The sequence below is a fragment of the Stegastes partitus genome, unplaced genomic scaffold (assembly GCF_000690725.1).
Source record: "Stegastes partitus isolate 25-593 unplaced genomic scaffold, Stegastes_partitus-1.0.2 Scaffold204, whole genome shotgun sequence".
Lineage (NCBI taxonomy): Eukaryota > Metazoa > Chordata > Actinopteri > Pomacentridae > Stegastes > Stegastes partitus.
In genome coordinates this window covers 351,184-377,467 of record NW_007577935.1, presented here as the reverse complement: position 1 = coordinate 377,467, position 26,284 = coordinate 351,184, and the positions used below count along the sequence as shown (strand labels likewise).

Genomic DNA, 26,284 nt, shown 5'->3' with positions numbered 1-26,284 from the left:
TTTCTCTCTTTCCCTCTACCAGTCAAATATCTTTTTGTTCGTGCAGATGCTCTCAGGGTTGGCAAACACATTGAAGACTGAGTCACTTAAACATTCTCATCTTGACACACAGCTGATTCATGGTCTATTGATTTCCTCATACATCAGAATCTTTTGTACTGTTTTGCTGTTATGTATGTATACAGGAAAGAGGGCATCGCTGCTCCGAGGCACATGCGTCTGTCTCCGAGCTCCCTGTTTTTTTGCGGAATGGCATGATTAAAAGCTCAGAGGCATGTTTAATGACACATGGAGGTGCAACCTTATTGCATAAGCATCATCATTAGTTACAAGGAGCATAGCTGAGTTTAAGAAGCCATTTACAATAATGGCCAAGAATAGCACAATCAGTGTTTGCGAGCATAAACAAGCTGCTCTCTCCCAGAGCAGCAAAACAAGAGACCCTCTGATCTGTGTTGTCATGCAAGTGTAAACCCCGGAGCTCATTCATTCAAAAAATAAAAGGTGCATTACATTTTGATGTAACTTTTACTGCGGCGCTTGAATCCAACGAGGCAAGCTCTTAACATAAAAAGGTATCCGTAACCAAAGGAAAATTTCTCTACTCGCGGGTCTCTTTCATAAATTTATCATTTTCTTCGCTGTTGCAGAAGTCATTAGGGCATCGCAAATTACAGAGCAGGACAAACTCTTCTGTCTCCTCTCTGGCAACACAGCAGGTAAAAGTTCAGACGGAAACACGCTGAAGTTTTAGCTTGTTTTTCTTTTTAAATACTGAAGATAAATTGGTTTCCCGAAGGCGGGCTCACAACATATCTCAAGTTAATTATGCTTTGTCGTGTATATTGTATGAATATTGTATGTTTGATGTGTGTTCAGACACAGCTTTGGAAATAGCGCCGTGCTCACTTGAATTGCATTAATGAATAATATTCTAGGCTTTTTCTATTTTTTTTCAAAGCTAATTAAAGCTTTTCTCTAAATTCTAAAACAAAAATGAGTGTTCACTAAAACAGTATATGATACTTTATGCAAATAGAACAGGCTGTTTATTTAAAGTACTATTTATAAATATCTACAATAGCTCTAGGGAAAGGCCTCTACCACCTCCTGTGCAGAGAAACGCAGAAACAGGCCTAATGTTCTCCATTTGCCTCTCTTTCATCATAAATGCGAACATCCCTCCTTAAGTTTCTACCACACTGCTGTGAGCTGTGAGTGGCTCCTGATATAATGTCGCCGCCACTGTCTGTGCCCATCTGTGCATTGGTCTAAACAAGGCCGTGACAGGGGTCCCCCCCTCCCCAACCTTACTTCCTTTCATATCATTTACCAAACACAGCGTAAGGGAGGGAGTAGGCTGCATGATAGTGGCAGACGAGTAGCTGGTTATGAGCCACAGCTCCTCCATTGTCTACCATGGTGGAGAAAGAGTGGGAGCCCCTAAAGAGGCCTGGCAGAGTCTCTGCTTCCATCTGCCCGCATGCCTCGCCATGGAGCCCAGCTCGCACCACTTGAGATTATACTCACGTCCAAGCTGTTACTGTAATTTGCATTGGCTCATAGGCAGAGGAGAGTGAGGAGGAGGAGGAGCTGCACATGAGGCAGGGATGTTATAAGTGGTCCTGGCAGCACAATGAGCTTGCCTGGGTGTAGTATTATGGACAAGTGGCATGGGCAGAGCTATATTAAAGTGCAGTAATGGGATTGAGCAGGTTGCCCTGCTGCTCAAGATTATTGTCTGTGTTAGCACATGAAGTAAATTACAGAAATTTTCTGTTTGAAACTACCTCAGATGCATTCGGCGCCGGTGCTGCACACTTTATAGCCGCTCCCGCCTCGAGCAGCTTATGCAAACTATCAGTCACGATACATAAAGCAAATAAAATACGTGTCACTCTGGCTATACCCTTTGTTATGTATTCCGCTAATTAGCAAGTGATTTCCCTGTAATTCATTCAGATGAAAGATCACACACCAGGAGAAAACCCACGCAAGCACCGGAAAAAAAAACATAAGCACCAGTCTCAAGAAGAAAAGGCCAGGGCTGAGGATCAAAACAAGAAAAACGAAAACGCACAAGTTACTGAGCTGCCCTCTCTGTTTCAGATCATACATCAAACCTGGGAAGCGATCATAAAATCTTCCATAAGAATTCATTTAAAAAATCCAAGGCGGCAGCTTTGTTTACACCATTTTCTGAACTGAATTGGTATTTGCATTGAACATGGCAGCAGCAGCAGCCATTTGGGAGAACGGCTGATTGAATGTGCGAAAACTTTCTTGTTGTAGGATTTAGAATTAAATTCACGTTCCTTCTGAATACAAGAGAACGCAAGCAGAACAAGCACTTTCAGCTCGGGCCCGCTCTTTGATGTCCTCATTTTTCAGGCCTAATTTGTTCCTAACTTGATAACTTTTGGACCGCAATTTGGTTCAGCAGCTAATTTATCAAAATGTAGTAATTAACTAGACACAGAAAATAAAGAGCAATTTCTGATAATGCCACCTCCATCAAACAGGTTGTGAACTAATTATATATGGTGCAGCCTCGACCACAATGACCAGTAATGAACTTCTTGTAGCTGGTGGCAAAGTCACGACACGTACAGTATTTAATGTTTCCTGTGCTCAATTATTATTTCTGTCAGTGGAAATGTTTTGTCAAATATATCCAGGAAATATATTGTCAAGGTTAGAAAAAAGTTGAAACGAACGTACGACAGGAGTGAAGACAGACTTTGAGGTCCAAATGTCAGACCACTTTTAATCACTTTTATTTTCTTTTGTAAGTTTGTAACACATCAGCAATTTTACACAGCACCTAATTTATTTTGTGGAACACTGACTTTCCATTATAGAGAAAGTAAAATTGACTGTTTTACGAGGATCCAGCCATATTAACTTTGTGCACAGCTGTGGGGGGAAAAAAAAAAAAAAGAAGGGAACATAGATAAAAAATAATTACGTGACTGTCTGATAAGACGGAGCTAAATGTGTCTTTCAGTCTCAAATAACAGACCTGACAGGTTTCTGATTAGGGGACTCACAAAGTGCAGCTTCAGCTTGTCATTTTAAACATTTCATTCACATAATTGCTAATTATTCTGATATGTCACGGACTAAATGCATTGACCTGATTTCCACCTAAAAAGGTATTTGGAGACAGGAATGTTATATAAGCAGCTAATTTGCTTTGGGAATTGTACACGTGTCAGACATGACCTCTATTTTAACCCGACAGGTTAAACTTCAAGGCCTGGAGATTTAAATACAGGCCTGTGTCATTCTTTACTTTTCTAACACATTCAAATAGTGAAGAATTTATTGTTCCCGTCCAGGTTTGTTTGCTCAATCGAGCTCATGATTGGCATTTTCAGGAAAGCTTTACAGAAACTTAGCCTGTGTAGTTATTAACTCAGTAGAAGAACTATGAAGCAATATTTTTAAGAAAAGGATCACTCATTTCTCCTTATTTCATACATGTGGAGATGGGCACACATGCACACAAAGCACACTCATCCGGGTTTGTTCGACCCTACATCCAAACTAAAATAGCACTCTGCCTTTGAAAATTGAGCTCTGGGCTCCGTAGTGTGCAAATCTGAAAACGCCAGCTTGCCAACCTTACACCCATCGGAGACTCATAAAAGAAGTTCGGCTTCTCAGAATGTTCTCTCGCTGAAAATTGTTGTGCTGTGCTCGCAATAAACTATGCATGCTTGTGAGCCCTCCGCTGCTTGCATGCAAGTAGGAGGAAGGTAACCTGTTTTGGCATTTTAATGTGAATGGAGGTCTTTGCAAGAACGAGCTGAAAATCCTGGTGTGGGCGCGTGTTGTTTTTGCACAATTTAAGCCTTGATTATACTCTCTTGCGGATACGCACGCAGACAGCTGTGGACACCACAGACGTGTAGTAGTTCCTATCATGGTGCTTTGTAGTCCGCTTGAAGGGCTGTTCCACACTCCTGCTGAGGATGTACACTACTTCCCTTGTAGCGTGGTTGTATCCGACACAAATTTTAGGCTGCATGCAGACGTGTGCGAAGAGGTGGACCCTCGCAAGCTCGTGGAAAATATAACACTGGCCCCCGTCAGCCTGATTCAGACAGCTTCAGTCTTGCCACCGGTTTTATTGAATCTATTGATTAGCAACTGGTGCCAGCGACAAGAGCAGAAGAGAAAAATACTGTCGTCAGGAATCTATAGATATGAAGGAAATGTAGGTTTCCAGTTCCTTTGTGAGTCACATTAGCAAATCTTTCATGAAGAAGGAAATTAACTGGTTCGATGTATTAGGCCTCAAGACTACACACAATATGTTTCCAAAAAACTCCAGTGGGTCTCTTAAACTTAAACGTAGCTGAAGCGATGTTGAATCACCAACAGTGCAGGCAGCTGGCCCAGAGCCCCAGACACCCCAAGGCACCAAAACCCCCAGGTTGTCTGTGTGGCAATTACTTTTACTATCATTAACCATTTGCTTTTAAGAAGCACAAACTGGAGTGTAAATCGTCTTTATATCCCCCTTAACTTGGGCTGCACGACTTGCTAACTGCAAGATGGAGTCTGTGGCTGAAGCACCGCAGCCCGGTCCACTTGTTTAAAGCTGCAGCCTTCATCACGGTTCACCGCATTGTCTGCTGTTACACGGACTTGACGTCTCTCATCTCGGCCCCCGAGCCGCCGACGCCTTTTTAATCCCCCGTCTTCTCACTCGTATGATCATCTTGGAGAAACCCAGTTTGCGAAAAACGGCGACTTTTCAGTTGGAAGCCCTCATTAATAAAGTGGACGGTGAAATTTATGAAGGGCTGCGTTGCCCAGCTGGACCACAAGTCTGCTGCAGCTGCATAATAATCCACTTGTGACAGCTCTGTTTCAACTTGTGCCTTGCATTTTTCATACAGCTCCGAGATGAAAACTTAAGAAAAATATGTGCATGATGGCAGTACATTGTTAAGCGAGTGAATCATGCTTTCAAAACTGTCTTTAGTAACTAATTATCGTGTCTTTTGCAAGGTGAAAAGTTGTCGCTTCAGTGAGTTCTCTGTGCTGTTTGGAACTTTTCTCATGTGGTGTAACACTGGCATGTGAAATGTTTTTCTTTTTCTTTTGGTTGCATTCAGACTTTGATTTTTTTTTGGTTTTGCGCTCATCATACATATGTGACTCTGATTTAACAGGCGAAACACTGCTCACAAAGTACCTGTTTTGGGCGAACATCACCCCTTCTGCTATTGAAGTAGTTCTTTACAATTGGTGTTGGATTTCTTTTCACAACTAAATCTTTTCTTTTCCAGTGTTTCTTGCCTGTTCCTTAATCATTTTTCTGCGCACATGTCGAGCCTGCATGTCAACAAACTCTGTCTTGTTAATAAAGTGTAGAAAAAAAACAAAAAACGATGGCGTATCCAAGAATCAGAGTAAATGATGTTCTATCAGACAGACTTCTGTTGTAGATTAGTCATGAAAAATGAGAACAACGCAATATTCAAGCTGCAACGAAAGTTCTAACACAATGTGTTTGAGTTGATTCGCCATACTTCACATTGCATTTAGTACAATGTGACATGACACTGTTGCAATGCTGATCCTGAAACAATATGTTGTGCAGCTTTAGCCCTGACCTTATTGTTATAGTGAGTCAAACTCTCGGTTTATTACCTGCAATAGTGAAGATGACACTGTGCACTGTAAACACACAAGACACAGGTGTTTCATCTAGACATGATGTAGAATTTTGGCCCTTTTTTTTTTTTTTTTTTTTTAGCAGTTAACATGTAAATAATATAACAGGCACAGTTTGTAAAATCATTATTAAAAAATAATTACATTTTTAAAAAATCATTAATTATATTGTTTTTCTTTCAAGTAATGTCAAATATCTATATAAAATAATTATTTTTGATTCAAGTAAAGAAGTTTAATTTTACAACTTGTAACGTAAAAGATTGAATTACCATTTTTTAAGATGAAAGATTTTTGATGTGGACATTATTTACAGTTTTGCTCTGTTTCTTTTGGGCCATACAGGCTTTTTAGTGTGATTTTACTAGTTATTATCACTACCAACATGAACCAAATGGGCAAATTATGTAAATTGGTCCAAAAAATGACAGTGAGAAACTGTTGAAAAAAACATTATTTTTTTCTCCATGTTGCATATTTCTAAATAAATTTGTGTTTTATCAGATAATAAGCTGCCACACGGTGAACCCTGAGGCCAGTTAGCTTCCTGGCCTCTGGGCAACAGCTCAGCAGGAGCTCACAGATTATTGGTACCCCATATTGAGTTAATCCGGCTTTGCAGTTTAAGGATTACATTTAAGAAATACATGAGGAACACTAATATGTCCCCACATCTTCATGCTGCACCCACCAACCCCTCCCAAAAAAAAAAACAACAAAAAGTGAAACAACGTCAGGGTGGTAAAAACAAATAAACAGATGCACATCCAGTAATTACACTTGTATACAAGCAACTGGTGCTCGGAATTCAGTGGCAGTAAACGTAAAGTGACTGGTACATAATGACCGGTCGGTGATGAAGTGCAGCAAGTGTTCACTTTAATTCATTCTCCTGGTACAAAGCCAACTGTAGATAAATCCACACTCTTTGTGAATTTACTGCCCTGCTGCCACTCTGTATGTATTGACATTGCAAGGTGCTTTATTTGGCACAGAAATAGGATTAGTGAAGCCTTCACTATATGTTTGTCAAAAGTGCTAAACCTGCTTTGCGCAGGCTTCCCTATGAAGTGTGTCAAATTGAAGCTGTGCAGTCCATTATTTGTCTGCAGTCGCCGAATCCCATGCAGTCGTTCGAAGGTTGTGGCGCACGCTGAGAAGCATTATAGCCTCGAGTGATTTTGGGACACTGTCCTCTATATCAATTAGAGCTATATGAATTTTCCATTATTGCGGCCCGTTATTACAGTAGATTTATTCATGTGGATCCTGCTGGTGATAAATCTCAATTGTTTTTGTTAATTGAAAGATACTGTAGTCAGAAAGGAGAAGGTGCATATTGGATATTTACTTTTGTGTTTGACTTACAGGATGATGAATGGGGTCGTATGCATTCCTACATCTACTGGAGCAACGCGGCGCTTTAGGTTTACAAGGCTGCACTTACAGTAGCGACGTTTACGGGATTCATCATTTCGGTTTAACGTGTTCGCTAATTAGCTCAGCAGAAGTTAATGAAAATGCCTCGTCAAAGTATGTGAAAATGGCTCCGGGGTAAAATTAAAGGGATCACCAAAGTTATTACAATTCCTCCTTAGTGAGATACTAATGCAGTAGCAAATTTTATGGTATTAAATCCAATAGTTTTTTAAGACATTTGACTCAAAATGACAAATATCACATTCCTTGTGGTGCAAAGAGACTCCGCCCAGGAGTTGAGATGTTTCAAAGAGCAGCATTCCTCTGAAAACCCAAGGTATAAGTGATGTAAATTACAGTAGATTCATCCTTACTGAATAAACATTTGTCCTGTGGCAGCGTTTGTGTGTGTGTTTGTTTGAAGAAAATCTAGATCTTTGCCTTACTGTAGCTGCTGCACTTGATTCAAAGGAACTCTTTACGATTCCGTTGTGTGATTAACAGATGGTCCCCATTATTTGTTTGAGAAAAGGTCCCTTTAATGTCGAGCGAGCAGGTCGGTCCTTCCATCTCCATTATGTGAAATAGTTTAAATAAATGACAGATCTGTGCATGGCTGTCTTGTTATAAAAATGGATATAGTGTGTTTCAACCAGGAAAAGGTTTTAAGTTCAGCCATTTGATACATTTTCTCTCCGGAGTGTAAATCAGCTCTTCACTAGAGTCTGCTGTGGCGGAGAGGCACGTAACAGGCATACATAATACCTTGCAAGGGTACATACAGAGCAGGATCAATGCAGTATAGGAGCCTTGGGAGAAGGATTTGAAGCCAAGTGTGGATTCCTCAGCATCACTGTAGCACAAAGTGGCACCATAAGGCACCAATTCAAGAGGGCCTATTCAGCCAGCCTGCACAGCGCAAGCGGGGCATGGAGCCGCTCGGCTAAGGCACAGGAAGACAAGAATAAAATAAAGCAGCACATCAGTGAATAAAATGATAAGAGTAGAGGACAAACAAACATGCATCAGGGTGGAAATAACAAAACTGTCACCACATGCAGAAAGTACCTATAGAAGAGACAATCATGCTGCTCCAGTATTTGTAAATCACCAATTCTTGTCACTGACCCTTGTTGGATTTCAAAATAACTAAGCCTAGAAATAGAAATCCCATAAGATGGATGTCATTCAGAATCACTGTCTATCCCCCTCATTGTTTGCTAGCAGCTCCTGCTTTTATCCTGGCTTGTTTGTCTGCGCTTTCTCTTTTTCTTTTCCCTTTTTTTTTTTTTGCTTGACGAATATGTCGACTGTATTGCTGCAATCTCTTGGAAGGTGTCAGCGAAACTGCTGCATGGAGGAAAGAGTAACAGCCACACAGTGTATTGTTGAGCCGTTTGTTGATGTCAGAACATGCTACCTGCTAAAATGGCTCCGAAAAAAAGAGCAAATTTAAGCTGAGCTTTTGCAATCGCAAAGGAGCGTTGGGTTTCGAAAATTCAGGTGTGGTGTTTCGAAGTTGGTAAAGCAAAAATGCTTTGTTGAGTAAAAGTTTTAAAATTAGATGCTTGTTTGTATCATTCAGCAGTGGAAAAGGGAAAAAGCTGAGTTATTTGTACTTCATTTGAGTGCTTTATTCTATGCTGCTCTAAATTGCACTGGAAATCCTGTACTTTTTACTTAACTGCACTTATTTCACACTTATAGTTACTTGTTTCAGTGCATGTTTATACTTTAAATGACTAATATCTTACTGACAGAGATGATTTATGTTTTTTTTTTTCATTATTACCTCTGTACTTTTACTTATTTCATGTTTTGAATCACTGATTTTCATATCCTATCATTGACACTTGCATTGAAAGCAAATATTTGAATATTTCTACATTCACTGATACCAATAAACACGAAACACTTCGTTTTAGTCACAACCGCTTCAGTGTTCTTCACACATTGTGAAGCTCCGCAAACCTCTCACGGCCAATCTAAAGTATGCAAGTGGCTAATGTAAATCGGAGGACGGCGCATTGTCCTGTTTGTTCTATTAATCGTGACAACTAACAGATAGAATGCAGTCAAAGGGGGATTTTTTTTTTCTCCTTCTTTGCTCAGTTGTAGAGTCAATTTGTGCATAAAGGGGATTGACAGGAACAACACCATGCCTAATACATCCATTATGCATCGTTTGGTCGTGTGATTAGTGTGACTATATCAGCGCAGGATACAGTGGATCTACTGTAATCAGCATTCAGTGCAGGAATGTAGTATGTGGGCGGTGAGACTTAAACAGCAAGAACCAATCACTCCACATGGGAGAGCGTTTGTATGACATTCATGTAAATTAGCATAATTTACACTTTGATTATACGAGTGGTCTGATATATGTGAGGAGCACTACATCGTGCTGTAAAGAAATTGTGATTTGAACTTTGAGCTAAAATCACTCGTCAGTCAGTCGTTTGGATGGTTTACGAAGCCAAAATGGCAAAAAAAAAATTGTAAAAATGTGCTAGTTTCAGGTTCTCAAATGGGAAAAGTTTCTGGTTTTCATTGTGTTGTATGATATTATATTGGATTTTGAACAGTTGTCCAGACCAACAAATACAAATATACCAACTTACTTCTGGGAAATCAGGATAAATACCATTCACTATCATACTTAGATTTCAAAAGTTTTCGTCCATTTTTTAATGAAACTACCAATAACTAAATGTACGTCCTCCAATCATCCCCTTTTTATATGCAAATAAATGTTGCTTACCATTTAACAGATAATACTCGAGGGTACACTGCCGCAGTAAGGAATAATGGTCTACCAAACCCTCTTAATTAATTGATATTTTTGTTGTTCCAACTTTTAACGGTTTAATTTTTTTAAAGCACAGTTATTTGTGTTGCCGTAATTTGTAATTGCAGAAGCAGCTACCGAAGCTTGATTATATCAGTGAGGGGAGGTATTCAAATTAAAAAGAACAGGTAGCAGGTAAAGGCTAACAGTCAATCACCGGAGTGTTCAATCAGTAATTGACGTGCATGACTGGCCTCGTGCACCGCCAGTGTGATCCTAATGTTCTCCGTCTTGTTTGGGGAAGCTCTTACAATTAAAGTTTATGGAGCCGCAGTAGTTTGTGTTTCCTCTGTTCTTCTTCATTGAAAGTTTTAAATGGGATGTAATTGAGAAGACTGCCTTTGCACGCGGACATAATTATAATATGTAAATGCTTTGCGACGACACCCTCCGCCACCACCACCACCACCAGCACCACCACCACCTCCTCCTCCTCCTCCTCCCGCCTTGATGAGATGTGACCAGAAATCCCCGGGGCTGTGCAGCCTCAGTTTAGGCGTCCACTGGTGGAGACAGAGCTGACTCCAATGAACTCGGCCTGTCAATAATTATGCCTGCATCCTGACAAGAGTCGCACAAGGGCAGCTCGCAGTTCACTGCCTGCACCGTCTAATTGGCATTTACGGTTTCCTGACAAAGTCATGTCCAGAAAATGTCCCCAGTTCTGGGCAGATGTTTTTCGAAAAGCAGAAACAGACTGTGGCGTTGTTTGTTTACGGTTTCAATGTCACATTGAAAATATGCTTCAGCTAACTTGGTGTAGTAATTGTGTAATCCAGGGTAGGCCCATTAAACCGCATCATTTTCCTGTATAACGAATGTTGTTTTGGTTTACAGCATGTGATAAAATAGTGGAGAAAAAAACTGTCATACCTGTTTATAAATCTCATTAAAAAAAGGCAAATGCGATTGTCTTTTCTGACCAACAGCAACAAAACTAACAAAACCAAAGCTTTTAATCATGTAAATCGTTTAATTTTCCGACAGTTTCAGCCGTACAGTTATCTCATGTATTATAACTTTACCGTTTTAAGTTTTGTACATGTGCATTTGTACATCAATGTCAATATAATGCACGATATTTCATTATTATGGGTAATATTACTCATTACCTGTATGCTGTTCTATTTGAGCTCACTTATTTTTTTTATTACAGTCATGCATCGTACTTATATCTTATATATATACTGCATTTTTTTATGTCATGCCATTTGTTTTTCTGTGCAAAATCTGGCACAAGGATTTCCTTTGAGATTAATTAAGTTTTATCCAATCTTATGTTATCTTAAAAAGCAATGGTCATTACAGAATAACCCTCAGAGATCATCTGAGGAGAACCCGCCCTCTAAAATGAAGCCATGCGATGATCTCAGAATCACATCAATCAGGCCATATCTCATTTGGAGTGAATCTAATCGGACAGGTAATAGCACATTTCTGTAACGGTTTAATGATGGTAGTTAAAACTCATGTACATTACTACTTCAGACCAGGACAATTATTAAAAGGATACTACTCGGGTGTGTGTTTGCTTCATGTGACAGTTCTGTGAATTATGAGATATTCCAAGTCGGTGAAGCCCTTAATTCTGTGTGGTTATTTAATTATGAGAATATCCTGGAGAATTTGTGGATGTCCTAATTAAAACACCCAACAAATGGAGGTGAAGAAGCTCCCCGTCGCGGCCCGTGGCTGTTTAGATAAAGGCCGACAGCCGAGCGTGTTGATTTCATGACTTTCTTTAACATTGCAAAGACGATCCTTGCAGCTGCGCGTCTTGCGTAACGTATTAGCTGGATAGTGTTGAGAAGACACCGGCAGGAAGGAGCTGCACCGTCGTAAATAGGACAAGCTGTCTGAGACGCCGTCTTTTGGCTTCTGTTTTGTTCCTGTTCAGTCTTTAGGACACACTCTCTGCTCTTATTTTTAGTTTTTTTTTAGGTGAGCAGCTTGATTATCCAGAAGATACCTGCTTTTGTTTTAACGCTCTCCATTGTGAATGTGTGAAGCATCAAGAGCATTTTTAAGTAGCAGCAGAGGTTATCTTTTGTTCATACAGACACACACACACACACACACACACTCTAGTACCAGTCGGAGCCAGAAAACCAAGCTGAAAATTGCACTTGTAGTGTTAATTTATTCTCCTCTTTGTTTTTTCTTCTCTGAGGACTTGCTGCTTTTTTTCATTGTTTTGTGTGTTTTGTCTGTGCATTAACGTGTAGGGACGTGGATGTGAAGCTATGCAGTTGTTTTCCTGCATGTATTCTCCTGTGTTTGTGTGTGGGAGGCTGTGTGTTGCAATGTGCTCATGTGTACATGCCTTGTGCAGAATTATTCTGGTCTCTGAATATGATAAGTGAATTCTCTGATTATATGACTAAATATAGCATTTATTAATCATATCTATGTTTGTTTCTACTTATACATAAAGCACGATCCATCTCAGATAGTATATTTGCAATTTAAATTATATATAGGGATGCCATGATACCAGTTGTGTAGTAGTTGATACCAAACTCACAAAATATTAATATTTCAGCATCTTATTTTGAAAAGCCCTGTTGCACAAACAATCTGCTAAAACACAAAAAGACACACACACACTCTTGCAATGTTACATTTGGACAGGCTGAACAGTAATGACAGCTGCTTATTAGCATTTTGAGCATCACCCAGCTCCTGTTATGAACTATTACTACATTAGCCCAAACAAACTAATGTTAATTGCTTTTGTGAACAACGTGTGTTGCGTGTGGAGTTTTCCTACAACAGATGCACAATTTGCAAACATTGATGGCAGTATTTAGGAATATGAACATTTTGATGACATCTTATTAAGATAAAATCATCAACTGACGGTCTCTCATGTGGAGTTCTGTGGACAGTGGAGCTGCAACAATTAATTTTCAACTATTTTTTGCAGTCGGCTTGTTGGTTCAGTTTGGTTTTCTTTGATTCTGGCTTCTTTATTTTGAATATGTTCTGATTTCTTTGCTTTAAACTGAATATCTTTGTGTGATAAGACATCTGCAGATGTCATGTTTGGCTTTGAAAAACACTGATCTGCATTTTTCACCATTCTCTGACATTTTAATTGCCAAGCAACTAATTGATGAATCGAGGAAATTATTGACAGATTAATTGACAGTGAGGATAATCGTTGCTTGTCGCCTTCAGAGTGCAAATCTGGATGTTTGTCTCCTAGCAGCTTCGATAATGTTTGCTCGTTTTTCTTTCAAAATGCCCTGTGACACTGTTCAGATTCTGGCTTTTTCATTTTATCGTGGGGCATTTTGCATTTATCTGGTAGATATGTTAAAGAGAGATGACAAGCAGGATGCCTATACTTTATTAAAATGCCCACACATTAAAATATGCACTAACGAACTGACGAAACATTGCATAAACATTGAATAATGTAAAAATTAAAACCTTGCCTCTCCACCTGAAGGAGCTGTCTGACCTCCTGATGTAGGAAAACCTTCCCTACGCAACTGTCGTCACTGTTGGCAACACCACAAGTTGGAAACAGGTCTCTCTGGCATCGGCGCCAACAGTAATGCACAGAGCAGCTTGTTATCTCACAAAACCCTCCAGCATTTACATGAAGTTTTTCTTTATTTATGCTGTTTTTCCACCTACTCAAACACACCTCTAATACAGATGAGTCATCAGTCATTAGTGTCCGTGGGGAGAGCTACTTTGCTTTCATATACGCTGAATTTTCTTTGCTAATTCCGGGTATGCATTTTAAGCCGCAACATAGATGGGATGGAAAATTCGATAAAAACGTAAATAAAACAAAACTTTGGATATGGCTTTGCATTAGCAGAGGCTTAATATCATTATAGGTAATTCAATTAGGGAGTTTGAGCATAACAGTATTTATTACCCACAATTTTTTAGTCTTTAAGATTTATGTAATGCTTAAATTCCAACTATTTTGATTAGAAATCTGTGTTAGTTCTGATAGAACCAGAAAAACAATAAACTAAAAATAAGGTGTGCCCTTGCAACAGAGCTTATTTTTTTTAACCACTAGCTCAATTTTTATTCATTTTTCATTTTTTCCTCCCCTGTTAAGATCTGAGATTCTGGTTGTTTTCTACAAGTATGCAGGTTTTCTAACCTTCAGACAAGTAGTAGTTCATCCGTTTGTGGCCAATTATAGATGTCAAAGTCAGTTTGATGGATTTTAGAGCGTAGGATGGATCCAGATTTAGAAAACCTTAGCACAGTGTTGAATGTCAGGTTCACTCTCGGGTGGCTGCGAGGGTTGCGAATCTTGAAATATTAATTATGATGAATTATAACCTTCGCCTTTCTGGATGCGAAAGGAAATAATGTGAAACTTTATGTGGTGTTTACAAATATAGTGAGGTTTTAATTTACTGCGCTGTAAAATATTTATGCTTGTATGTTAATATATACATACATACTGCATGTGCCATAGGTAATGCCACTGTTTGCACGGGCATATGTGAATGCGTCAGTTTCTTCATTTTTGTTTCTTTCATTCAGTGTTTCAGCAGATTTAGTTCCTAAACAAGCCATTCGTAATTAGAAATGCATGTGTCTAAATAATCCATCTGAGTAATCCCTTATGAAAGGTTGAGCTCCTGCTTGACTGGACACGAAAACAAACCTGAACTCCAGTTCACCTTGCGCTCTCCTGCTGTCTTCACATCGATTCGGTGGCCGCCACTGATATTAAGCAATAAACCAAAGACAGAAATGCGAGGCGGAGCTGCCCTTTTCTCTTTAATTCACTTGGCCATTCACACATCTGTTCACGTCCCTCCTTACCTTCTCAGCACCCATTAAGACTGGAGCCTTGCTTTTTTGGGCGGCTCAACATCATCTTAATGCAATTCAAAGACCTACATTCTCCTCCAGAGTTGCCGTGGCAACAAAGTTTTTCCCCCCTCCTTGAGATGCTGAAAGATCAATAGAGTATCCTCGACGGTGTGGCAGGAAATGCTCTGGCACAGATGGTCCTCTGAGAAACCATGAGCTTTGTGGCCTAGTTAGCATCTGAATACTAAAACAATCAAGCAAGGTCACTATTATGTTAAAAATTTAACTAGCGCTACTAGCACTCATACGGGAATCTATTACACAGAAAGTATGATGTGCACAGCTCTAGCCTGGTGTATAGTTTTAGCTTTGCCGGTGTCTTTAAAAATGGAATTTGAAGAATTAATTTAGACAAGGCAGTCACACTCTGCTGCCAACAATAAAGGAGCGTTGCTAAATAAATAAATTCTCTCTAGGGGGCTTGGAAATGTTCTCACACAGTGTACCACCTAGTCTGTGTTTTTTGCACAAGGAGGTAGTTAAGCCTCAGTATAAATGTGGCTGATCACAGAAAATGACTGGGTGCGCGCTCTGTTTTGATTGCTCTATCTCGGAATTGGAAGTTATGGCTCAGCCTGCAGACTGAGTACAAGGAGAGATGGAGGTGTAAACGCAAAGCAAGCAAAGGTCTGGGTTCAGTGTCTCTCTTAAATGCGACCTAATGGTCTGGTGTAATGCAGTACAAAGTTGAAGTAATAGCGATCAAAAGGCTTTGATAAACTTTCACACAGGTTTGAACTTCAGACTGTTCTCCTTTCCCTCAGAAAATGACATCATACAAGCCTATATTTTAATGAGTGCTGTGATTGGACAGCAGTATTTCATAGCTAACGAGGTGCCCTGTTGTCTGTCAGACAGTAGCCAGCCAGCCAGCCAGCAGTGTGCGCGTGTGCATGTGAGCGTGCACGTGTGTGTGTGTGTATGTGTGTAAGGGAGCGAAAAGGAAAAGCAACTGAGAATTTTCATTGCTGGCTGGCAAATGCAACAGGGGTTGATGTAAAATGACAGCAGAGCACTCGCAGTTTCTTACTTCTCTCACTATTTTGAGCACACAACAACTCTCATCAGATCAAGTCTAAGGTGTGTAAAAAACAAACAAAAAAAAAAGAGTCTTTGTGCAAAGCATATGGACAAGGTAGGGCTTGAGAGATGGAGGAATGTGGCTCATGTTTAGTTTTTTTTTGTTAATGAATTTTGACATGTGGCATTTAAAATATTCCACAAATTTCACCGCAGGCATTTTTAAATCAAATTTAATTTAGGGCTATTGGGTACTGTGAGCATTAGATGCTTTTGCTGTTGGCACAATGGGGGACAAAATCAGTGGTGTTAAGGACGTCAGCACCTCCTCAACATGGTGGAACGCAGATAAAGGGGCTCTAAAATTAGTCATGACAAATTGGATAAAGCTTCACAAATGGTTGAAAAACAGACATTCTTTATGACTACAACCCACAGCCAGCTGAATTTAAATTATGATTCTGCCCCCCCTACAAAAGAGACGTTACTGTTGATTGACACGCTGGATCCGGTCTGGAAGGAGCATGTCACCCCTTGGGGTGATGGGCTGCGGGAGTCCTGGTGTCAATCTCTACACCTACACTGTAAAATGTGTATTCGAGCTGTAGTCAAAGTAAAGTGCTGTTTTTCAAATGAATGTCATTTGTCTTCCTGCTTTGGTGAAGATTAGTTTTGTGGATTCTATCAACTTTAAATTACATTTTTTTCCCCTTTAAATTGGTATTCTAGTTGAAGCAAAAGTGCAATAATTAGGTTTACTGCTCTTTTAGTACTATTTGACGTTGTGATGTCTACGTTTCTTAAACTTTTTCTGCCGCCATTTTCCTCCAGTGGGATTGCAGAGTAAAGAAAATCTTCGTTTGAATTAGATCCAACATTATTGTAATTGCACAGAATACAAGTATTGAGACAATGAAATGAGGTTTAGCATCAAACCAGGAATGCAAAAGCAACATCAAGGGCATTATGTACAGTGTGGGTGTATGCAGTATGTAATATTATAAACATGAAGATCAATATGGAGAGAGTGGTATGCAGACACTAAGTATATAAATATAATAGCTGTAGATGTTAATGTAAAAATAGATGAATGTGTAAGTACAGATAAATGACGTGTGAACAGAGTAAACTATACGAACAGTGGATGTGATATGAGGTGGGTATATAGTGTCAGTTGGAAAAATGAGGAATTTAAACTTGATTTTCCTGAAAATCAAGTTGCAGCAATGCTTATTTAAGAGGATTTAATTAATTTCAGTACATTTAACTCAAACCAGTGGCATTAATATTATTTAATTTGGATAAACCTAATTCAATTGCATGTTACCAATTAAAGCAAGTCATTTAAGTTGGTCCGTTGTTTCTCTTTTTCTAGTGTGGAAATGGAAAGGTCAGGTGTCATCACTTTTAGCTGTAGACTCCCCATGGTGGGATTTTTTTTTTGCAAGGTTGTCTACCTTGTTAACATATGGTGTTTTTTTTAAATCTGCTACACACTCTAAAATGTAATACCAATGCTTACTTGAATCACATTAATGTACTTTACTGATTTCCTGTTAATTAACTCATGGACTGTGAGTATGTAGTCATTTTTTCTTAAAGAGTTATAAATCTAAGTACACTTGAGTAAACTGGACTTGAAACGTTGTGTTCCTGGACTGAACACAGAGCTCAGCAGTGCACATGTGCAGGAGAGAAGTGCAGGAGAAGTTTCCAGAAACTTTTCGTGGCGGTTGTGGCTCAGGTGTTAGAGCGAGTCAGTTAATGATCGGAAGGTCGGCGGTTCGATTCCACCCTGTAACCTGTGTCATGGTCGTTGTGTCCTTGGGCAAGACCCTTCACCCACCTTGCCTGGTGTGAATGCGTCTGAATGGATTGTTTGAGGTCGGAGGGCCAGAATGGCAGCCACACCTCTGTCAGCTGTGGCTACAATCGTAGCTACCACCACCGGGATGAATGTGTGTCAATGAATAACTGACAATGTACAGCGTGTTTGAGTGTCTGGAAAAGCGCTACATAAATCTGATCTATTAGGCTGCAAGGTGGAGCAGTTGGTTAGCAATGTTGCCTCACAGCAAGAAGGCCGGTTCGCGTCCCGTTGGGGGATCTTTCTGCGTGGAGTTTGCATGTTCTCCCTGTGCAGCAGGTTCTCCGGCTTCCTCCCACACAGTCCAAAAACATGTTGAGGTTAATTGGTGATTCTAAATTGTCCGTATGTGTGAATGTGAGTGTGCTTGGTTGTCTGTCTCTAAGTGTAGCCCTGTGATAGACTGGTGACCTGTCCAGGGTGTCCCCTGCCTTCACCCTGAGTCAGCTGGGTTAGGCTCCAGCCCCCCACAACCCTAGTGAGGATTAAGCAGGATATAGAAAATGGATGGATGGTTATATTTACTTACCTTTTTTGAGTGCAACCGGATTCCTTAATTTGTTTAAGTAGTACATTTTATAGTGTAGAATGCACATTCTAATTAAAATAAGCGTTCAATGCCATGGCGGAGCATTTCTACCATGAAATTTTCATGGAAGAAACTTCTAAATATGACATTTTGATACATGGAGATGAGTTTTTAGGGGTTTAATCAATGACTGGAGAGGGGCTTTTATCAACATTAACAGGATCCCTAATCAGCAGCGAAACTTAAGGCATCAGCAATCAAGATCGATGCCAAAGAGGGTAAAACCACTGGCAATATGGCATCGGCACATCACTGTTTGTGCTCCACTGGGGTCTCTTACGGTTATTACAGCCAAGGATCACTTTTTACCCCTGTCACCACAGGCGTGTTCTCTCAGAGGCTGAAATCAATAGCTCTAAATGGGAATCAGAGTATCAGAACATCCTCAAAACCCGAGAATCGCCCAATAATGCCTCCATCGGATGCACTCAAAAACGAGCCGCATCCCCGCTGTTTTCCCCTTTACTTTTTGCTGCTGGGATTTACATGACAGGTTTCTGTTAAAGAAAAATAAATGAATAAATAAAAATTGTAAAAAAATCCTAGAGCACTGTTGACAAGCGCCCTTTTCCTTTAATTCTCCACCCTGATGTAGAATCCAGGGCAAGAAAAACACGCAAGCCTTGTTACATGATGGAAATGTACATGGCATGGTTACCTAATATAGGAAAACTGCCCTGTGATCATTCCAGAAATTATACGGTCCAGCGGTGATGCAGCCTGGTGGCACAAAAAAACATTCTGATATTTCCATTAAAAGGCTACAGAGACATGGGCTTCTCACAGCGCTGGCACAGCCTTTCATCATCCCAGGTGTCATTATTTCAGAAAAGCTTCATTTCATTTTGTGATTGATACCTTGCTGGCAGTCTCAGCAATCTTGGTCAGATTCTGGATTTTTTGCAGCAGGCTCTCATAAGGGCTATGATCCTATTTATTAATTCAAAGATCTCTATTTTTTACTCAGTGTCTCTCCCGCTTCCCTTTGTCTGTCTCTCACGCAGGACCTGGAAACCGATCAACAATGGACCGGCTGGTTCTGTGCGTGCTGCTGTGTGCAGCTCTGGTGAAGGGATACAGCTGCCCCGGCCGCTGCATCTGCCAGCACCTCTCCCCCACTCTGACCCTGCTCTGTGCTAAGAACGGTCTGCTGTTTGTGCCCCCCACCATCGACCGCAAGACTGTCGAGCTGCGACTCACCGACAACTTCATCACCATCATCCGCAGGAAAGACTTTTACAACATGACCAGTTTGGTCCACCTCACGTTGTCCCGCAACACCATCAGCCAGATCACCCCCCACGCCTTTGTCGGTCTGCGATCCCTGCGGGCACTCCACATGGACGGGAACCGCCTCAGCGTTATAAAAAGTGACCACTTTAAAGGCCTCATCAACCTGCGGCACCTCATCCTCGGGAACAACCAGATCCACCACGTGGCCCCCACCTCCTTTGATGAGTTTGTTGCCACCATCGAGGATTTAGACCTTTCCAATAACAACCTGCGCAGCCTTCCCTGGGAAGCTATAGCCAGAATGATCAACATTAACTCACTCGCATTGGACCACAACCTGATTGACCACGTTGGAGCGGGAACTTTTACACTGCTCACTAAGCTAGTCCGCCTGGACATGACCTCTAACAGGCTGCAGAAGTTGCCGCCAGACAGCCTGTTCCAGCACGCTCAGGTCCTGTCTGATGCCAAGGGCGCCGACTCATCCACTCTGGCCGTGAGTTTTGGCGGAAACCCTCTTCACTGTAACTGCGAGCTGCTGTGGCTGCGCAGGCTGACAAGGGAGGATGATTTAGAGACCTGTGCCTCACCAGAGCACCTCATGGACAAATACTTCTGGTCCATCCAGGAGGAGGAGTTTATCTGTGAGCCTCCGCTGATCACCAAACATCTTGCCACTAAGCCCTACGTGATGGAGGGCCAGGGTGTGACTCTTAAATGCAAAGCTGTGGGGGATCCAGACCCAGATATTCACTGGCGGTCACCAGACGGCAAGCTGGTGCATAATAATTCCCGCACCATCCTTTATGATAATGGCACCCTTGATATTCTCATCACCACGCTGAAGGACAGCGGGTCATTTAATTGTGTGGCGTCCAATGCCGCAGGCATCGCTACAGAGGCTGTTGAGATCAACATGATCCCCTTACCCTTGTTTGTTAACAACACAGGCCACATGCGTGAGGACCCCGGTCTCTCAGACATCACCACCTCCTCCAAATCTGGCAATGACACCAAGGGCTATGACAAGCAGGACAGAAGGGTGATGGTCAGTGAGCTGACCTCGTCCTCCGCTGTGATCCGCTGGCCGTCCGAGCGACACATTCCAGGCATCAGGATGTACCAGATTCAGTACAACAGCACAGCGGATGATACTTTGGTGTACAGGTAAGCCATGGCGGAGGCGGGATGGATGGTGGGAGAAAAGGGTGGTACGGCAGGGACATGTGCAAAGGTGAGACATCTGGAGTTACCATCTGCTGAATGACACAACAGTCCATTATGGCAGATTGACAAGTCCCAAAGATGCAGAATGATTAAGTATGTGCAAAAATAAGCAGAACTCCTACAGTGGAGACAAGGGAGTGAACTGAGGTGGAATTTTTCCATGGATTAAAACACATTAAAATGCACTGTAATGTGCAGACATTGTGCAGTGCACTTTAGATCTTTACATTTTCAGTAATTAAATTTAACTCTCTCATTGAGTGCTCGTAGATTGTTGCGAGCAGTTGAATAGATTGTGAGTCCAGCACTGTAAAGGAGCACATGTTTTTTTTTCAGCATCATTAAAACATAATATGACTACAACAATAACACAAGGGCCAACCATTTCTCTACATGTAACTGTTTGTTTCATTAGCTAGCGTCTGCAATAATTGCTTGCAACACAGAGTGTGATTAGATGTTGATAGGCTTAGTTGTAGTGTCGGAAGACGTATTTAGATCATTTACTCACTGTACGTTAAAAATAACAATACTACACCATTGAAAAAAGAATTTACAATAAAAGTCCTTTAGATTGGGCACCTTTAAAGACTCACAGGATACATCTGAAGGGCTGTGAGAGGATTCAGAAGGTGTTGCTAATCAAATTTGTATTCATTTTATGGATTTTTCTCAAATGGTCCAAATCAAAAAGATCACAAATCACAGGTTTAATGAATATTTCCATTTAAAATACAGCATATTAGTGGACACAATGCTACTAATAGGACAGCAGAGTGGTGAAGTGGTTAGCACAGTTGCCTACAAAGTGGTTCTGTATAGCGTGGGTTTTTTGCAGGTACGCTGTCTTTCTTTCACAATACAAAGACGTGCACAACCCTTTGCATAATGAAATGATGCAGCTAATGGATGGATAGCAGTAAAATATAATCAAAATATTGAGGTCAAAGTGCCTGTTTAGCAGAATGGCCCCAATCAGTGTTTTATTAATAGATTATTGCTGCTAAATTAACCATTTGAACCCCAAAATCTACCAGCAGGTTTGAAAGGAATATCATCTTTTTTTTTTTTTTAAATCTCCAAAATCACACTATATTTTAGAGCCCAAAATTGTAAAAACAGAAAAAATCCTCAGAATTTCAACTGTCCTTGAACTAATCCTTTGTGATGTGCTGCTACGATGAAAAAGTTAACCAAATCCAATCTTAGAATGTAAAAAATGTAAAAAATATTCACAATTATTAGGCCATTAGTGGTTTGGAAGTGTCACATAATAAAAATTGGTTTTGACAAATTGAGCTGAACTGAAGGCTGTTTTTAATCAGCACTGAAAGGAGGCAAGTATGAAAAAGAATTAATAATGTGAGTTGTAAAATATCACCTGTATGCAGTATTTTTGCAATATATACACTTGTGGGCATATGGAAGAATGTTGCAGATTGATTACATTTTTTTCCCCTCCAATTATCGCAGTTTTTGTGTGCAATTTATAGCATTATGTCTTTGCTATTCTTGCTATTTCAAAAATAATGATTCCTACTTCTGGCCATGGTTGTGCTGTTTCCATGTAGGTGACTTTATATTGCGAAAAATGGTGAAAAATGAAAAGAAAAAATAGCCCACAGTCAGCAAAAATGTGACAGGAGCAACAAATGCAGGGAAATTGTATGTACACGTGTATTTCAACAATGTGAGGAGTTAAGTTGGAGCCATTTTTAACTGCTACATATATTTTTTGATGGTTTAATTGGCAACATCTGAAAAGCTAATAACTGTAAATTTAATTTAGTGGCGTATTAGTATAAAGTGGCATAACTTGAAAATAATTTTGTACTTTATTGTGCTTAAAAAATACCAAACTGCTTTGGTTACAAAAAAAGTAGAGGAATACATTTTCAAGGTAGGCGAGTTGATTATCGTGAGTCGCAATATAATGCAAATTGGTAGTCCAATTGAAAAGAGAAAATGGCTGTATGAGTAACCCTTAGTGACAATTAAAAAAATGTTCATGTTTTATGCAGAATGAGTTCACTCTTTCAGGGTAAAACTACCATTTGCAGACCTTGTGAAAATATGCGAACAACTTTCATGTGTTTCTAATGCAATATGTGACGCAAATTAGCTGAATTTATTGTAGCGAGATGTATTTCAGGATTTATAAATTCATGGAGCGAGGTAATAATAGTGGTTGACTTTGTTTCTTTTCTTTTTTCTTTTTTTTGAGGCTTTATCAGATATAATGAGTAGCTCTCCTGTATAATTTTCTCATCCTGTTTCAGCATGGAGCTGAGTGTTGTTTTGTCTTTAGGTGCTACATTATTACCTACAAATGATAACCATCAAAGTCCCCCTGTAGGGAAAAGGAACAAGCTTCTAATTATATTAACGCCAATGTTGACCTGAAGACAATGGCTTTCTCCTTCGTATTTAGAGTCGTGTAATCTCGCAGTTGCCGACAAACTGTGACCTTAGGTATTCACACATCAAAACTGTCTTCACATCATGCGTCACTTGTCCTGCAGCCTGCAGCTGTTGTGCAATGTTTGCGAGCTTCTTCTGCCTTGTTTATCACCTTTGCTGTCATTTTGTACACAAACCCCGTAGAATAACATCTCACAGCTATTTTACGATATAAATATTCTCTTATAAGTCAACTCTAATGAAGTGCGGTGCTTTTTATGTTTGTCTCCCAAGAATGAGCGATTCTTAATGCAGGAGCACTGATGGCCCTGTTGCCTTTTTGTTGTGTGGAACTGCCACCTTTGTGTGATTTAATACACCTTATGCAAATCGGTGTATGTGGGCGTTGTAATTCTCATGATTAATCCTTTGCATCTTCACCGCCATGCTGTTTCCTCTCTCCACAGAATGATCCCATCCACCAGCAAGAACTTCTTAATCAATGATCTGGCAGCAGGACGGGAGTATGACCTTTGCGTCCTGGCGGTTTACGACGACGGCATCACATCATTAACGGCCACACGTGTGGTCGGTTGTGTGCAGTTCCACACGGCCAGTGAGGTCAGCCAGTGCCGCTTCATGCACAGCCAGTTCCTGGGAGGCACTATGATCATCATTATCGGTGGTATAATTGTTGCGTCAGTGCTAGTGTTCATCATCATCCTGATGATCCGTTACAAGGCCTACAGCAGCCCAGAGGACAGCAAGACCAAGGTCAGCACCAGCATGCACTCCCAGACCAACGGCAGCCAGCAGCGGCTCCAACGCTCCGCCTCCAAGCAACCGTCTGACGAAGGCCAGCGTGAAGCCCAGGCGCCCAAAGAGTGCATGGCGCTGGTGTTGAGGGTGGACAGTGAGAAGAGGGAGGATCCAGGAGCCACCACTGCCATCCTGGAGGTTGAGCTGCCTCCGCTGTCTCTAGACAAGATGAAGAGGAGAACCAGCCTGGATGCACAGCGCTCCGGACCCCCATCTGAGGACACGCAGACGGACAGCAGCCTGACGGGCTCCACCATGTCCCTGTGTCTCATAGGCCCCAATGCTGGAACCAAGGAGGCTCCCAGGCTCAAGGACAAGAAGAGTGCCCTGGCCAACATGGGGTTGCTCCCTAATGAGCTGGCACGAACTAGGCACAGATTCTCTTTTGACGGTGGGGATTACTCCATATTTCAGAGTCATAGTTACCCACGCAGAGCGAGGACGAGGTGGCACAAGTCCACCAACCAGCTCAACACGGAGTCGTCGCCGCTCGCCAACAGGAGAGTTACTTTCAGCAGCACTGAGTGGATGCTTGAGAGCACAGTCTGAAGGAAGCAGTGTAGCCAAAAAAACGGCTCAGCCACACAAAAGCATACACATGTAAAAACACAACTATGTCTTCATGCCATACGACACACTTTTCCTGCACTCAGCAAATGATAAAGCACATTTACGTACACATGCAAACTTTCTGTGAGTTGCTGGAGAAGAACACAGTCTCCTTTCATCCTGGCTCCCCATCATACTCCCAGAGAGGTTTGTTGGCCATGTCGTTTCTTTATGCAGCAGTGCCTTATTCTAAGAAAGAAAAAAAAAAAGATTAAAAAATGTACGAATGGAGGATGCTGCTCACTGTAGTCATAAACCTTCCTCTCTATCATTGCCTCCCACCATGATAACGGGAAGCGTTACGTTGGATTTTTTAATTTTCTCCTTTTTCTGTGACATGCCAAGGGGGTGTGGCGTTTGGATGTGACTGTTTAATTGTTAAAAAAGACAAAAACAAACAAAAAAAAAAAACTTAATCATAACTGTAAAGTGAACAGCCAGGTATCCTGTTATGTCAATCATGTTTTTGGGTTTCTTTCAGAAAAAAAAAACAAAAAAAACTTTTGCACAGAAGACACGAGATACAAGGACAAGTATCACCACCAGTCTATACAATAATAATAATTAAAAAAAAGAACAGAATTTTACAAATGCCGATTTCTAATGTTAGCGTAGAAGGGGACGGACGCGGAAACCTGCCATGGATTCCTCCTTGCCGGTCGGACTGTATGATGTTAAATAGGTATTGTTCCAGATGTGACTGTATATTAATCGGTACTGTATCTGGCTGGTCTAGATAAAAGACAACAAACAAAAAAGACATATATAAGTATATTAAAACTTTGGTGTATGTGTACTAACTATGTAAGTAAGTAAGTCATATGTCACATGACTTTTTACAAAGCATTTGGGTGTTGGCTGCAAGTTTTTACATTAAAAACCTGTGTCATCACACCTGTCCCTATTTAGTATGTCAAAGTTTGGACCATTTATCCCCTCACGAAGGGTATTAAATTTTTTGTGTGGGTTAACTGTATCAGTGGCATTGTCTTCTTGTGCTGCAGGAGTGGCAGTGTGCAGGGAGGAGCGCACGAGTTGAGATGATAAATATTTGATCCCTGAGTGCTATTTATAAGGCTTCTGTGAAAGCGTCCACGGAGCAGAGCCGTGTGTGGGACGACGAGGGACAAGGTGACGGCGCTGAATTCAAATGCGGCTGGCTATTATTACCAGGATTGTAAAATCTGTTGCTGTCCACAAGGGGGAGACAAAGCTCTGCAAGGTTCCTAATTAATGTCAGACTGCAGTGAGGATTGCATTAATAACGGTTATTAGCTGAAAGCCTGCATAGCATCCTGCACTTGTTTTTCTGAAGCTCCAATTTTAGCTCTTGAAAAGGGGGTCATATATTGCTTTATTTGCTTCTTTTTAGCATCCGAAAGCAGTGCTGCGTGTAAACACTCGATGCATAGGAAGACAAATAATAATAATGTCGTCAAGAGCGGACATGAGGACGCTTTTCAAGTGTTTATTATTGTATTTCTCAGAATCGATAACTGTCAAGCATCCGTAAATGGCACATAAATACAACATTAGAACACAGTATACCACAGCAGTACTCACAGTGAATGATGTCTCTTCAAAAACTATTCCTATACCTCGCATTGAATTATGAAAACATCCTTTAACAATTCATGCACATGAAAAAAAGGACAGCTTTAAAACTGTTCACAAATGCATTAGTTCAGCTCCATCTCATGGC

General features: G+C 40.8%; 1 protein-coding gene across 1 annotated transcript in view; it reads left to right on the top strand.

The window, feature by feature from the left end:
• lrfn1 (leucine rich repeat and fibronectin type III domain containing 1) overlaps positions 1-25,558 on the top strand; it is a 113,125-nt gene extending 87,567 nt beyond the window's left edge. Inside the window, exons 4-5 of the mRNA XM_008280639.1 lie at positions 19,299-20,694; positions 23,622-25,558. Of these exons, the coding sequence (XP_008278861.1) occupies positions 19,319-20,694; positions 23,622-24,522 (2,277 nt within the window). The 5' untranslated portion in view covers positions 19,299-19,318 and the 3' untranslated portion in view covers positions 24,523-25,558. The remainder of the gene's footprint in view (positions 1-19,298; positions 20,695-23,621) is intronic.
• The last annotated feature ends 726 nt before the right edge of the window (positions 25,559-26,284 follow it).